Raw genomic sequence first — 15279 nt, 5'->3', positions numbered from 1 at the left:
GTCACATTTATGAAGAATTTTATATGAGATTTCCTTCACCTTGTTCACAATTAGATATTTATGGGATCATCCAGACTGTCTTCCAGGTGATATCCTGGAACATGTCGGTTCCAGTAAGTGTCGGTTCCTGCCCACTCACAGGTCTGGAGCATAAAGGAGCATTTCACATGCATCTCCAAAGACGCGTCTTTTCTTTTCTTTGAGCAATTAAAAAATTAACAGCGACCTTGAAAATCCCTTTAAGAAGTGAATCTAAAGAGGACCAGTTGGAGACATCCTCAAGCAAGAATTGTTGATATCTCTCCGTTGATTAATATGGCGGATGTAGCAGGTGGTGGTGCAGACGTAGCTCCGACTTTCAAACGGTCACGATTAAAACCAGAGATATATAAAACAACTGATGGAAGGGTAATTGTAGAGGATGAACTACTTAATTTCCTTGCTGTAAAAATCAAAACTTTAAGTCAGGATGAAATTGTGTTGTTGGCCACGAACACATTTGAATCCGAGGGGATTGAAGCCTCCAAGAAAGTTTTGTTTGAGCTCTGCCCCACTACCTCACAGCGGTGCGTTGGATATAAAGGACAGCATAAAGACGCCAACAATATTAAACTCTGTCTTAAAGTGCTGAATGAGTGTGGGGAGAATATCCCAAGATTTGTCTCTCATCACCTGGATGATTTGCCGCCTGTTACATACTCCAGCATGGATGTGTGTTGTCTACTACGGCGAATGGACCAGCTGTGTGCTGAGGTGGGTGCTTTAAAACATGTAGTTAAACTACAGGCGGATGTCTGCGAGCAAGTTATGACCAATGCTGTGGAGGTCGACCAACGTGTGACTGTTCTTGAGTGTCAGCCTGAGGTACCGGCTGTGCCTGTTATGCTGAATACTCAGGGGTCGGGGACCGCTTCCCACTTTCCCCTGGGGAAACACGCAGAGGAGCGGTGGGGGAATCGAAGTAAAGGCGGCCCGCGCGGAAGGCAGGGAGCCGGAGCTTTGGCTGCTTCAAGGACTGGGACAACAAGCACAGTGTCAGCGTTTTGTCCGGAGATGTTGCTATGTGGTCAAGATCGGGCTCCGACGACAGCCCGAGGCCGTAATATGGAAACTACAGCAACAACGGAGGATCCCGTTGAGACAGTGCTTTCTACATGCTCTCCACAATGGAGTAAAGTTGTGAAAAATGGCAAGCCTCGTCTCAAGCTGGAGAAGGTTCATTCAGGTTCAGGAATGCATGCTGCTACCACTGGACACAATAAGAGGCCTGGACCTGTATCGATTATCGGCACTGGAGCTGTGAGTACAATCAGAACTGTGAAAACTAAATTGGTGAGCGTGTTTGCCACTAAATTTGCCCTGGATGTAGATGCAGAAACTCTTGCTCTGTATTTGAGAGAGAAACTTAAAAGAGATGTGACCTGTCAAAAAATTGCTAGTAAACGTAGCAGGTTCAGCTCTTTCAAGGTTACTGCTGAATGTAATGATGTAGGTGAAATGTACAATCCTGAACTCTGGCCTGAAGGGGCTCTGGTCCGGCGTTTTTATGAACCTCGTAAGCCCGGTACGGTGGTGCCAAGCTCAGTGGATCCAGCAGGGGAGATAACTGCGCCTTTTGGTACCAACGTATCAACATGAAGATGTCTATCCGGGTATTATCTTACAACTGTCATGGTCTACGTTTGGGACAGAGTGCAGGGGACAAAGCTCGACGGATTGTTGTGGACAGTCTGCTTGCAGAATGTGACATTTTATGCTTGCAGGAGACATGGTTGTCCAAACAGGACCTGGGAAAACTTAACTGTCTAAATGCAAGTTTTTTGGGAGTGGGGGAATCAACAACTGATCTCAGCACAGCTATAGTCAGAGGCAGAATACCTGGAGGGGTTGCTGTGCTTTGGGACAAAAAAATAGACCCCATGATAAAGCCCATTAGACTGGATGTAGACTGGTGTATTGGTATACAATATACACAGAACAATAGTAGTTTTATCATTCTTAATATTTATGCTCCCTATGAATCTTGTCAAAATGAGCAAGAATACCTCAGTAGGCTGGCTTTTATTAATGCATTTATTCAAGACAACGATACTTACAGCATATATGTTTTGGGTGATTTTAATGCTGATCTCACAGACAGCAGTTCTCAGTTTGCTGACCACTTAACTCATTTTTGTCAAGTTAATAATCTTATCCTGTCTACCAAAGTGTTACTGCCTGCAGATAGCTATACATACATAAGTGAAGCCTGGCATAGTACATCATGGCTGGACCACTGTATCTGTACAGCTGATGGACATGCAGCTTTAGCAAACATGACTATTAGGTATGCGGTAACTGTGTCAGATCATATACCTTTTGGTTTTACTGTGAATGTGGAACAAATGCCAGCATCAACTGGAAACAATATTGCTACCAGTGTAAAATTAGACTGGTCAGCTTGTAGTGAAGATGATTTCTTAGCTTATCATAGTAATACCGATATACATCTGAACAACATTTCTTTGCCCAAAGAAGCTATTTTGTGCAAGGATGTCAACTGTAAGAATGCTGTGCATAAACATTTACTCTGCTCCATGTATGATGATATAGTGACTGCTCTGCATGAAAGTGGTACACTGCTTGATAAACAATATAAGCATAAGAAACCTAACATCAGACCTGGCTGGAAAGAACATGTATCCATGTACCATGATGAAGCTCGCATAGCTTATAAATGTTGGGCCATGGCTGGAAGACCTAAACAAGGCCCAGAATTTGAACAGAAAAAATGTGCGAATGCCAGATATAAGTACGCTGTTCGCTTTATAACTAAAAATGAGCAAATGCTGAGAGCAGATTCTTTGGCCAGGAAAATGCTGTGTAATAATATGGCAGATTTTTGGAAAGAGGTGAAAGCTCTTAATAACTGTAAACCATCTCTACCATCAACTGCTGAAGGTGTTTCTGGGGCAGATAACATTGCAGCATTATGGACACAGCATTACAGTGCGTTGTTTAACTGTATAAAAAGTGATCCATATGAGGACAATCTTGACATGAGTAATGACACAATAAGTGTAAGGACACGTGAAGTTTATGAAGCCATTCATAGGTTGTCTGATAATAAATCCTCTGGTTTGGATCACATCACTGCAGAACATTTAAAACATGTAGCGCTCTGCTTCACTGGGTTTATGATTCATGGCATATTACCAGACTCAATGCTGTGTATTTTACTGGTACCAGTTATGAAGGACAAAGCTGCAAAAGTGAGCTGTTTGGATAATTACAGGCTGATTGCACTAGCCAGTATTTTATCTAAGGTGTTAGAAAGAATCCTGTTTGACAGAGTTAGTGTGTTCATCTCTTCTCTGGATAATCAGTTTGGCTTCAAAGCACGGCACTGACATGTGCATATATGCACTCAAGGAAATAGTCAGGTTGTATAGGGCTAAAAATTCATCTGTCCTCATGTGTTTCATTGATGCCTCTAAGGCTTTTGATCGAGTGAACCACAGAAAACTTTTTGATAAATTGAAGACACGGGGAGTTCCTCAATACATGGTGAGGATTCTCTCTTACTGGTACGCTCATCAGAACATGCAGGTTAAATGGGGAAGCAGTATTTCTGCCCCCTTTGGTGTCAGCAATGGTGTCAGACAGGGTGGGATTTTGTCTCCAATTTTATTTAATTTATATGTTGATGATTTGTCCATACAACTGAGAGCCTGTAACACTGGGTGTATATTAGGTGAAGCACTGATAAATCATCTTATGTATGCAGATGACCTGGTTGTTTTTAGTCCAAGCAGTGCTGGGTTACAGGATCTTCTTAATGTCTGTACTGAATATGGTGTGCAATATGACATTGAGTACAATGCTGCTAAAAGTGCTGTTCTGATATGTAGAACCAAGCAGGATAAACAGCTAAATTTCCCTTTGTTTAAACTGGCACAAAAAACTCTTGAAGTTCATAATAAGGTGAAATACCTCGGTCACTTTATTACTGAGCAAATGAATGATGATGATGACATATACAGACAACGGTGTAAGCTCTATGTGCAGGCAAATACTGTTGCACGCAAATTCAGCTTTTGTTCACTTCCAGTTAAAGTGGCTTTGTTTAAAGCGTATTGCACACCGCTATATACTGCCCCCTTGTGGTCATCCTACAAACAATGTAGCATGCAGAAGCTGCATGTTGCATATAATGATGCGATGAGAATCCTTTGCAGGATACCTAGAAGTGGTAGTGCCAGCCAGGTGTTTGTAGCTGTGGGTGTCTGGACTTTTAAAGCACTTTTAAGAAAGTTAATGTTCAACTTTAGAGAACGACTGGATGGTTCGAGTAACAGTATAATTTTAGCACTTACAGATCCGACAGTGAGTGGTTCCCGTTACTCATCCAGTCTCAGAAAGCACTGGTTAAAGTGTTTGTGTATTTATTGATTTATTTTAAGTAATTGTGTTTTATTGTGTTTTATGTATATTATGGTTTTATATTTTTACAAATGCTTTATATACTTATTTATATACATATATATATTTAATGGTTTATACCTTGTGTTGTGTGTGTGTGTGTGTGTGTGGGGGGGGGGGGGGGGAGTTGTGTGTGTGTGTGTGTTTCTTGTCTTGTTTTTATGGACATGTAGTCTGCCAATAAAGATTGAATTGAATTGAATTGAATTGAATATTCTATATATGGGAGAGACATGATATCTTCTTGGAATAAACTACGTATTCTCTTATTGCTGTTACCAAGTTCCTGTGAAAAGCAGATTTTTCCCACTGCTGACTCAGCTGGATCAGGGAGAGTGACTGAGGCAGATATTGAGCTGTCAGTGTTTTTATATAACATTAAAGTCCCTGAGGGTATGGCACCAAGCACCATTGAGAATTCCCCAACACTGACGGGAAAATTATATAGTGTAAGGAATTCATTGTAAGTAAGTAGTACTCCCTCGTTAAATTTTAAAACTTAGTAGCGGCCGCCATTGTTGGCAGCTGAAATTTGGCTGGGCCGCGCTATGAATTCTGGGATATGGTGGGCCACGAAGGACACACCCGACCCATCCTTCAAACTCGGGGGAAGGAAGGACGCATTTGAAGGAGTCGAGGAATCGGGACAGCCTTCGTCGCCTGGCTGTGACGTCATTGGCCTTCAAATGCGGCCTCCGGAGGATGCAGCCGACGTTTTGGGACACAGCTTGTGTGTCTTTGTTGGTCATGTGACCTCCCAGGGACTACACATGGAAACGAGCAGTTTAGCTCAAATCTGGCAGGTTTCCATCGTCTGTTTTTGTCCTGATGTCCATGAACATGAACACTGTCCCTGTCAAACACGTCCAGATAATCTGATCCAGTGTTGTTCTTCTTCTGTGGTGTTTGTGATGGAGCTGCTGATCCTGATGTCCTCCACCAAGGGGGCAGCAAATTCAGCTGACTGTCATCATTTATTAAAAAGATGTAACAATGTGACATAATGCAATATAATAGTGTCAGTTACACATTGTGGGTTGCACTGTGGCCAGAATGGACATTACCTCCTGCCTAATGGAAGCTGTCAGCCATCCTGCAACCATGAATTAGATAAGCAGAAGTGAAGGGATTGTTAACAACAATTTAATAATAAAATGTAATGTGATAGTTGCACTTTATTAGCTCCCCACAATCGTATGAATAATAACCATGAATGCACTGCATGCTCATAGCAAGTTCTTTAGGTTTAAAGTGAGATCCTGCTTTAAAGGGCGCTTCATCTGCTGGGAATGACATGTTTCTTCTAGTATGTAAGGCTCAGCCCATCTTACTGGGACTTACTTTTGTAGATCCACATGCTCTAAACCTGCTGCTCCATGATTGGTGCAGAAGCTTTAAGCTACTATTAACAAATAATAACCATGGACTTAGTTGTTACTACAATAACTTATCATTGAGCAACTTTTAATTTTACTTGTAAAACTATGCAAGTAGAATTGAATGGGGCACAGTGAGCTGAGCACAGGCCCACTCTGTGACACTCAGAGGTTTGTGGATATCATACTGAGAGTATTGGACACAGTGCAGCCAGCTTGCAGCCACTTTCCCACCACTTTAGCACAATGTTTACATGAGACTCAGCCACACTAATGTTCCTGGGCAGACATGTGGTGCAGCATGGCTGATGGCACTGTACCTGCAGCTGTCATGGACAAGAACCACTCAATACCTCACCCAAGCCAAGCCTGTGCTGATGTTGTGATCTGAGACCGAGACACTAACCCAGGATCATGATATGATGTTGTGAGAGTTTCACTAAGAATTAGCTCTGATTACAAGATTTCAATCTATCGTAACTCTAATTTGTATTTACTTCAGTTTGTTCATCTTGGAGCTGTGTGCAGCTGAGGACAGTCTTATTATTACCAGGTGAGGATATGTAACAGCCACAGTCTGTAGAGATGATGTCACCATGGAGTGGTGATGTCACTGGAGCTGCCAATATGTGCTCCAGCCAAAGCTACACCAGAGGGTTGTGCTGTGTAACAGGTTGGTGCAGGTGGTGTTATCTACATTTGAACATTAGGCAACAGTCTCATGAAGACACTTTCTATTGTTCACTAAAGACCAACAATAACAGAGACAAAGGGAGAGCAGCAGAACTAGTGCTAACAATTAGCACTGCTAGCCTGCCCACCAACACCAGCTAATGTTCTAAAAACGATGATCAATGATTTTGCTGTAACGGCTCCAGCTGTCTGTGTCAGGGACACGTTGGAGATGAAGTGAGTGATCCAGTGACAAAGGTTTGGAAAGCTGCAGTCAGCTGAGACTAAAGGAGTCACCTGACCGAGAGACCAAATGTTTCACTGAGAACGTCCAGATGAACAGAATCAACCTTTGGGATAATCTGTTCCACACATCCATGTTTCACTTACTGCATTATATTTCCTCATTGCTGTGCACACAGGCCTGTGGCTTATAACCAACTCCAAGTTCAGACTCAGAGGCTGCTGAAGCTGTTTTCTGGAACAGAGACGTGTTGGATATAAAAGCAACTCTTCTTTATGTGTCAGCACTGAGGAAAGGAGCAGCTTCGTTTCTAAGTGTATGAAGGACTGTAGCAGTGTGTGTGTGAGCTTTATTTCACAGACAGAACCATGTCAAAAACACAACTTCAGGTAAAAACAATACAAAATCAAAGAGTCTGATCAGAAGGATTAAACAGAGGAGTGTGGGACTGTTTTTAACAGACAGCAGGTTAAGCCAGGCTGGAGGAGTAAACTGAGCCTCGGTGTGAGCAGCAGTGTGTTTGACAGGAAGCTGAGATAAACAGTCTGGAGCCCATTTAGTGCTTCATATGAAAGTGTGAGGATTTGAAAGCAAATCTAAAATCAAGCAGGAGTCAGTGTGAGAATGATTTGTGCTTTTCCTCAGTCAGATGCTGGGAGTTTCAGTTCATCCATGTTCAGCGTGCTGTGCTTTGTGTAACAGGAGAATATGACAGTATAAATCAAGTCTTCATGTCACTGAAAGCCTCCACAGTCTGCTATGGAGGTGCATCAGTTTGGATTTACAAGAAGAACATTTCTTAAACCTGCCACAAGATGGCGCTCCAACAGAAGGGATGTCCACAGTGTAACACAGACACACACATACTGTGTGATTGTGTGAGTGAATGGGCTTTCAACACAAGGCTTCTGCTGCTACCTTTAATGACATAATTAGCTAACAAGAACAAACTGTTAATTACCACCAAAGAACGGCTCCAGATTTTAGCTGCTGACCATTTTGTGAAACGTTGATTACATCAGCTTATTGTTGATTTTTCAACCTTAATATCAGCTGCTTTAAAGGAGCCTCGTTCTCTCGCAGTAACACTTTTCTTCACTAGATGCAGTGCAGGCACAGTCTGTGTTTCTAAACTACACACTAATGTTCATTGTTGTGCAGCTAAATCCTCCCTCTGGATGGGAAGAATCCCTGTCAGGCTTCAAACACCTGGCTTGGTGTTCTGGAGCTAATGTGTCACCTGTGAGGACTCTGAGATGAACACACAGCAGACACTTCAGTTCTCCGTCTGTGTGTCCTCAGTTTCCCAGCATGCCTTGGCTGTGGTGGTGGAGGTGAATGAGGGGGAACATGCTGCTCTGTCAGCACTCAGGTTTCATACCTGGTGATCTCAGAGGACAAAGCGGCGTTACAGCAGCGCACGTTGATGAGACCTGATGCTCTGAACAGTTCAGACTTCAGCCTCACTCTGAGAAAACAAACGACTGACTGTCAGCAGCAACTACACCTGCTCCATCAGTGACGGAGAGAAGAACTGAGACTGAGAGACATACAGCTGCAGGTCAAAGGTCAGAAACGCCCGCTCTTTGTACGGGTCAGGAGTTAGTACTGCAGAGGTCAGAGGTCAGCTTGCTGACAAACCATTTGAAACAGTTTGGAGCTAAAAGCACAACAGCAGAGGAAAGAAGAGACACTGCAGAGATGATGCAAAATATTGTGTTTTGTTCTCAGCTGTCAAAAAGTGTAACACACGTGTTCCAGCACAGCCTTTGTGTACTTTCACTTCTCCATACTGTCCATTGGAAATCCTGTTTGTTACTTTTTGATTTCAGTCCATGTGTCCAAAGCAAACTTCTGTCCCACACTTTCTCTGCTGACTCTTCACCGATGCTCAGATGATCTCAGATGATTTCACCAGAACTCATCAAAATTCGGGCTCCACAGAAACCCAGACGTCACTAAACAAGCGTAACAAGCAAAGTGAAAACTGGTCGTTCAGCTTTATTGACCAAAGATAAGCTCACATGTCACCTCATGACACAGACACTTATTTCCACAGCATGCACGAGGACTGACAATAAGTGTCTATAAAGCCACTTCTATCTGCCACACCTGTGCTTCTGTCATGGTTGCTCTCCTCTCACTCTGTCATTTATCCACAGTCTGCCTCCCTCTGCTCCGTCAGCTGACGTCCTCTCTACACCACCTGCTGTGTTTTATCCTGCAAAAACACATTTAAGAAGCGTTGCACCGAGTAACGGGAGGAACTGCTATAAAATCCATTTAAAGGAGGTGGTGCTGAGTGCTGTGACTGGGGTCCCACCACTGACATCACGGGTGGAGGACATGTTGGAAAACTGCTACAAAGTGCTGTGCAGCCAGCAGAGCTTACAGTCTGTCCTGTGTGTCATACAGGCTCTCACACTTAGTGTTTCTGTGACACATTGAAGAGAAGTTTGTGTTGTTCACAGTTGTGCTTGTACTGAGTGACAGCTGACATGACCTAACAGGAATAATGTGTCTGTGCTGAATGAGAAGTAACACACAATGAAGTCTTGATGCATCTCAATCATCCAGGAAAGTGAGTCTGTTGCTTCTGTTCATCTGGACGCAGCGTTTTGTGGGAGAAACGTGTCGTCATCATCAGGTGACGTCTTCAGTCTCAGCTGCAGGTTTCAGTCTTACAAACAGGACATTTGCATAAAGACTGAAAGCAGCTGCAGGAACGATGGGCTGGGAGCTCCGTTCCTTCATCTTAATTATGCAGATTCTCAGGACCATTGATCAACAACCACTGATCCATGTCCATGAGTCCCATTCACAGAGATGTGGGAATGGCTGCAGTCACAGCATGTAAGATGGAAATAAATGAGAAGTATTTAGCTGAAGTGGATTTGATTTATGTTACTTCTTTTTTAACTTGTAGTTCTACATTGGAAGATTATTGTGATATTGAAATATAAAAATACATTTATATTCTATTATTTTCTCAAAATAAGCGTCACACTCGTGGAAGCCGGTGTAGCCGCCGAAACGCCTGCATTTATGGAGACTTTCAGCCCCAGGTAGGCCAGTTATGGATCTTGGATCCACATTATGTCAGCAGCTGTTCTCCACCGTGAACTGTGTTCAAACAAACACGCTCACGCCTCACAGACGACAGCTTACAGTCTGTAGAGATAAAGTGACTTCGTACAGCCCCGTCTTCAGTCTTGTGGAGATGATCTCGATGCTTTGGTGGATGTTACTAGCTCCTGTGCAGTATTTTGTAAAGACATGATTATACCCCGTAAGCGCGTTAAAATTTACGCTAACAATAAGCCATGGGTCACTAAAAGTGTCAAATCCTGTTTAAGGAAAAAGAGACAGGCCTTTAAAGAGGGGCTGTTACCGATTTTCAGACAGCTACCAAGGAAATGAAAATCGAGATCTTGAAAGCAAAACAGACAAAAACCTTCTTGAAAGCAAATTTGCTGCAAAAACTTTTGGGTCTGCCTGGACTTGTATGAAAACCATAGCAGGGTTTCAAAATCCCCAGAGCAGCAGTCAGGTCATTTTAGATGTTTTAATTCAGACAGAGATTTTCAAATGCTTTAAACATGTTTTCTGCTCGTTTTAGTTCTTCTGATTTCAGCGAGGATATTTGGGAACTGAAACAGAAACTGAGAGATACTCAGCACTTTATCATTGAACTCAGCGATGTTAAAAAGGCCTTTCATACAGTCAATGTGAACAAGAGCCAGGTCCTGATAATATTAGTGGCCGCCTAATTAAATCTTGTGCTGATGAACTCAGGCCTATATTTCAGGTTATTTTTAACAAATCCTTGCAAACACAACATGTGCCCTCTCTTTGCAAAGAAGCAGTCGTGGTTCCTGTCCCTAAATCTAAACGACTTCAGGCCTGTTGCCTCACTTCAGTTGTCATGAAAGTCTTTGAAAAAATCATCAGAAATGTGATTATGAAGAGACTGAAGGTCAGCTGGATCCAATGCAGTTTGCATACAGGCCCAACAGAGGAGTGGAGGACGCACTTTTGACTTTACTAAATCTGATTCTTAAACATGTAGAGAGTAAAGGGACTTTTGCAAGACTTCCTTTCATTGATTTTTCTTCGGCTTTTAATACAACACAGCCCCATATTTTAATTAAAAGACTTTTAGAAGAGTTTGAAATCAGGAAAAACCTGCTGGGCTGGATTTTAGATTTTCTAACTGACAGGTCACAAAGAGTGAGAATAAATGGGGTTCTGTCTGACCCAGTGTTCTCCTCCACAGGTTCTCCTCAAGGCTGCGTCCTATCGCCCTTATTATTCACTCTCTATACAAACATGTGTCAGGGCAGACATGAAAACAGGGTCATTATTAAATATGCAGATGACTCTGTTATTGTCAGCTTACTGAAAGAGGGTGAAACTAACCACGGCCCAGTCATTGATGACTTTGTTCAGTGGTGGGAGGAGTCTTATCTCCAGCTGAACATATCTAAAACAAAAGACATGGTTGTTGATTTTAGGAAACAACAAAATGGGCACGGAGTCACTTTAATTAAAGGTCAGAAAATAGAGCAAGTGCAATCATATAAATATCTTGGGACCATAATCAATGAAAAACTGAACTTTGATCAAAATTGCAAATCAGTTTGTAAAAAGGGTCACCAGCACCTTTATTGCCTTAGGAAACTTGTTCATTTCCACATTGACCAAAAAATGTTAACTTTGTTTTATCGTTCTTTTATTGAGTCTGTTTTATCCTTTTGTTTGGTGGCATGGTTCGGTCAGACCTCTGTCACAGAGAAAAACTCTCTGAATCAGATAGTGAGATGGTCCAGTCGTCTGATAGCTGAGCCACAGTCTTGTTTAGCCTCCCTGTACTCTGAGCAGGTACAGAGGATGGCTTTATCAATCCTTAAAAATGCTTCCCATCCTCTAAGGGGTGAATTTCAGCTTCTTCCCTCAGGACGGAGGTTTCTATTTCCGAGATGCAGGACAAAGCGTTATAAAAACAGCTTTGTCCCCGTTGCTGTCACTGAATTAAATAAGAACTGTTTTTGATTCGAAATATTAAAGTATGTGTCACAGTGAGCTTTATATATTTACTAGGTATGTGTGTTTTTAAAGGGATGTCAAATGCTGTCATTTTTCTGTAAAGCAAATTTACCTTGCCTTTGGGTATAAATAAAGTTACCTTACCTGCAGACGCTGTGCGCAGAGGTTCAGGAGCAGAAGTCCCGTTGTAAACATATCACGGCAGACCCGACGATGTTTGCATGAACGCGCTTTTTTTAAAAGTCAGGTCAAGGCTCCAAAAGCCCAAAGGCGATATAACAGTTTGTGTTTGCTACATGGATCATTGTAGTTCAGCTTTCCTTTGTTATATTTCTTTAAGAGCTCAAAATGTGTTCATTACATAAATCAAATGTAATTTTCTCTGTAGCACTTCATGGATTTCATAAGCAACACACTGTAGTTGTTCACACAAAGCATAAAGGTAAAAACAATATACACAGTGTTATCTTCATTTTAGATGTCACAAAGTATTTGCGGCTCCCAGTGTTTTCCCGAACCCTGACCCTTTGCGTGGAAACCGGGTCCAAAAGTCTCTTTGGGTGTTAAAGGTTGCTGACCCCTGCACTAGGCCCAACTGACACATATATTTGATTCCAAATACAAAAAATAATGTGTAACCTGCTGGAAGAATGTAGGAGGTTGAGACAGGATCTCAACACTTGGTGTCTGCAACAAAAGACAACAATATGTGGGCCGATCGTGGCTCAAGAGTTGGCAGCTCGTCTTGTAATCGGAAGGTTGCCGGTTCGAGCCCCGGCTTGGACAGTCTCGGTCGTTGTGTCCTTGGGCAAAAAAGCACTTTGGGGTCCTTAGGGACGAGTAAAGCGCTCTACAAATACAGGCCATGTAATGGCAGAAACATTCTCTAGTGTAAATCCTGACTAGTTCATTAACTACAGATCAGTTTCAGTGAACATTATTCACAGAGGGATCTGAGTTCCTTATACCAGACTCTACAGAAACTGTAACACTGTACAGCTCTGCGACTCAACAATATGACAACAATGTAACACACACTAGAATCATCAAATAAAGCCCCACTAACCACTAGAACTAGAACTAACTAACTAGCACTGGACACTTGCATATTAGAGATTTCTACCACCATAGGAGGCGAGATATCATCCTTGAACCAGAGCATCCAGCCCTCAATTTCGGACATAAAAAGCGACGTGGCCAGGCATGATAACACTTTGACTGAACTGCAGGACTGTGCCTCGAACCACTCTGACACCATCGCCACTCTCCAGGCCACTGTGGAGCGTTTGTCTGCGGAGGTAAAGAAGTTAGATGAGAGATGTGGAGCTCTTGAGGCACTCCAGGAGGAATCATTTAAGAACTGCAGGAATACCAGAAGGCACAGAGGGACCCAAGATGACTGAGTTGGTTCACACCTGTTGGCGGAGGCGCTATCTCTCGAGGAGAAGCCACTCATCGATCGAGCACATAGAGCGAATCGCCAGCGTCCCAAACAAAGTCATCTTCCTCGGCCCATCATCTTGAGATTGCACTACTACCACATTGGTGAGGAAATTCTGCTGAAAGCTGCAGAGAAGAAGAACCTGATGTATAAGGGTTTTTAAAATAAACATCCTCCAGATTTCCCTCCCTCTGTTGGAAACGCAGAGCCGTTAACTCTACAGAAACTTTTTTTTGGTGTTCTTTATTACATTTTTTACGGCGTCTTTGTCCGGAGAGCGCGTGGAGGTCCGACCTCCCATTGTTTCCCATTGTCTCCCATTGTCTCCCATTGCATAATTAATTACATAATTAATTATGCAATCATAATTAAATGGTTACATCCATCTTTAAACGTCCACACTGATGAAGCAACGACAGGTTTGAACCCTCTGTGTTTAACATCACTGGGGCTGCGCTGTGACCATGATCATATCCTATCGTCCTGCACACCTCTGTTGCTTGTGCAGCTCGCACACAAGAATTTCACCCACATGTGCTGTACCAGTGTACCTGCACATGTGATGTGACAACAAAAGTGATTTGATTTGATAAACATCTATATCACAACAATTTGACATTTTCTGTGACTTTTCTGAATCTCGGGCAGATGAACTTCCCTGAAGTGTTTCCAGCTGGGCGTCGAGTGTTTGACCGACGCATGAAATGACACGTTTGTGAGTATTTGTGAGTATTTATCACACGGCGTGCTGCGGGGAAAACCCTGAGAAATCCCAGAGAAGCTTCCTTCCTGCCAGTATACGAGCCCACCAACAGAGACAGGACCAGTTCATCCTCCATCACTTACTGTGTGCACACGTAGCAAATGTTAAAGTTCAAATGGTGGTTTTGTTTGCAGGGACTGTGAGTGGATGGAGATCCTGGTCCTCCTCAGCTGTGAGTTCTTCCTCTGTCATGAGAACCTCAGGGGGAGAACATGTGCTCACTCTCAGCTGCTTTAACAGGAAACAAGCTCTTTTAGATCAAAGCTGAGAAACTGTTTGTAACAGCGAACTCTGTCACCTTTCTCTCCTCAGCCTGCTGCTGGACAGGCCCATGAAGCTCTGCTGTAAAGGCTTCCATGTCCCAGGCTTCACCTTTACCTGCTGACCAACGGGAGGCGTGGCCAAAACAGCGATGGGGAGTGGAGCAGCAGGTAGCAGAGGTGAGCCTCTTGTATGCAGCCTGTTATCTGTGGGACCAGGGAGGACGTGACACAGATGTTGCTGATTCAACATCTGTGTGACAGCTGGAGCAGCACAGTCTGTAGGAAACATCTGTGCATGTAGGAGACACCAAGGTTTACATGGTGGAAGCAGACGACTGACTCAAGCAGCCTCACATCACAGGCTGCTGGCTACAAGCACATGACCACAGTGACTGGTTTCACTGGTGTCTGTCCCAGTCTGTGGCAGAGACACAGGAAGTCACAGACAGCCTGCACACAGCGTTTCCTCTGGAGTGTGTTTCACACCCTGTTTGTGTTTCTCACTAACATGTTGTAGTTCTTCCTGCACACAGCAGCACTTTGATCATTTCTCCTGCTTTTCTTCCTTTTCTAGCTTTTATACACTGACAGTAACACAAAACTCCAAAGTCATCATTTGAGGAGCTTCTTAAGAGTTTCTGTGAGTTTAGTGAAGTCAGCCTCTCAACAATAAGTGTGTGTGTGTTGATTATCTAATGTTCAGAGAGGACTGCACTGATGTAGCATCCAGGTGAGCAGCTTATGAGCCAACAGGGGAAATTTAGCTGTATTATTGTTGTTTAAATGTAATAATTTATGATTTCATGTTCCAATATTTCACTTTTCCCAACGTTTTGTTATCATTTGGTCTGAAAACCATGACAAACAGCAGTGTTACAGTTGTTAGCATTAGCTGCTATAGAGCACTCAGTCACTGTATTGGTGTTAGCGACATGAACATATCTGAGCTAACTGTGTGTTCCAGATGTGCAGCAAACCCAACTGTCCCTGTGTTTTCCTGCTGTAGACATTAT

At 43.0% G+C, this 15279-nt stretch overlaps 1 protein-coding gene across 1 annotated transcript; it reads left to right on the top strand.

The window, feature by feature from the left end:
• The first annotated feature begins 315 nt into the window (after positions 1–315).
• LOC147337087 (uncharacterized) lies at positions 316–1718 on the top strand. Its single transcript, XM_086287712.1, has one exon. It carries the CDS (start codon positions 316–318, stop codon positions 1636–1638), a length of 1323 nt encoding a protein of 440 aa, XP_086143838.1. The 3' UTR covers positions 1639–1718.
• Positions 1719–15279: the final 13561 nt, after the last annotated feature.

The sequence above is a fragment of the Aulonocara sp. 'chitande type north' Nkhata Bay genome, linkage group LG3 (assembly GCF_057382095.1).
Source record: "Aulonocara sp. 'chitande type north' Nkhata Bay isolate Kocher_YH1m ecotype deep benthic linkage group LG3, A_spYH_male_GT1.1, whole genome shotgun sequence".
Taxonomy (NCBI): domain Eukaryota; kingdom Metazoa; phylum Chordata; class Actinopteri; order Cichliformes; family Cichlidae; genus Aulonocara; species Aulonocara sp. 'chitande type north' Nkhata Bay.
The sequence above is the reverse complement of the archived record's forward strand: the minus strand, read 5'-3'. Positions and strand labels throughout refer to the sequence as shown.

What these genes read in the sequence shown, in the direction of transcription:
- LOC147337087 (XM_086287712.1), top strand. Translation starts at nt 316, where the DNA reads ATGGCGGATGTAGCAGGTGGTGGTGCAGACGTAGCTCCGACTTTCAAA.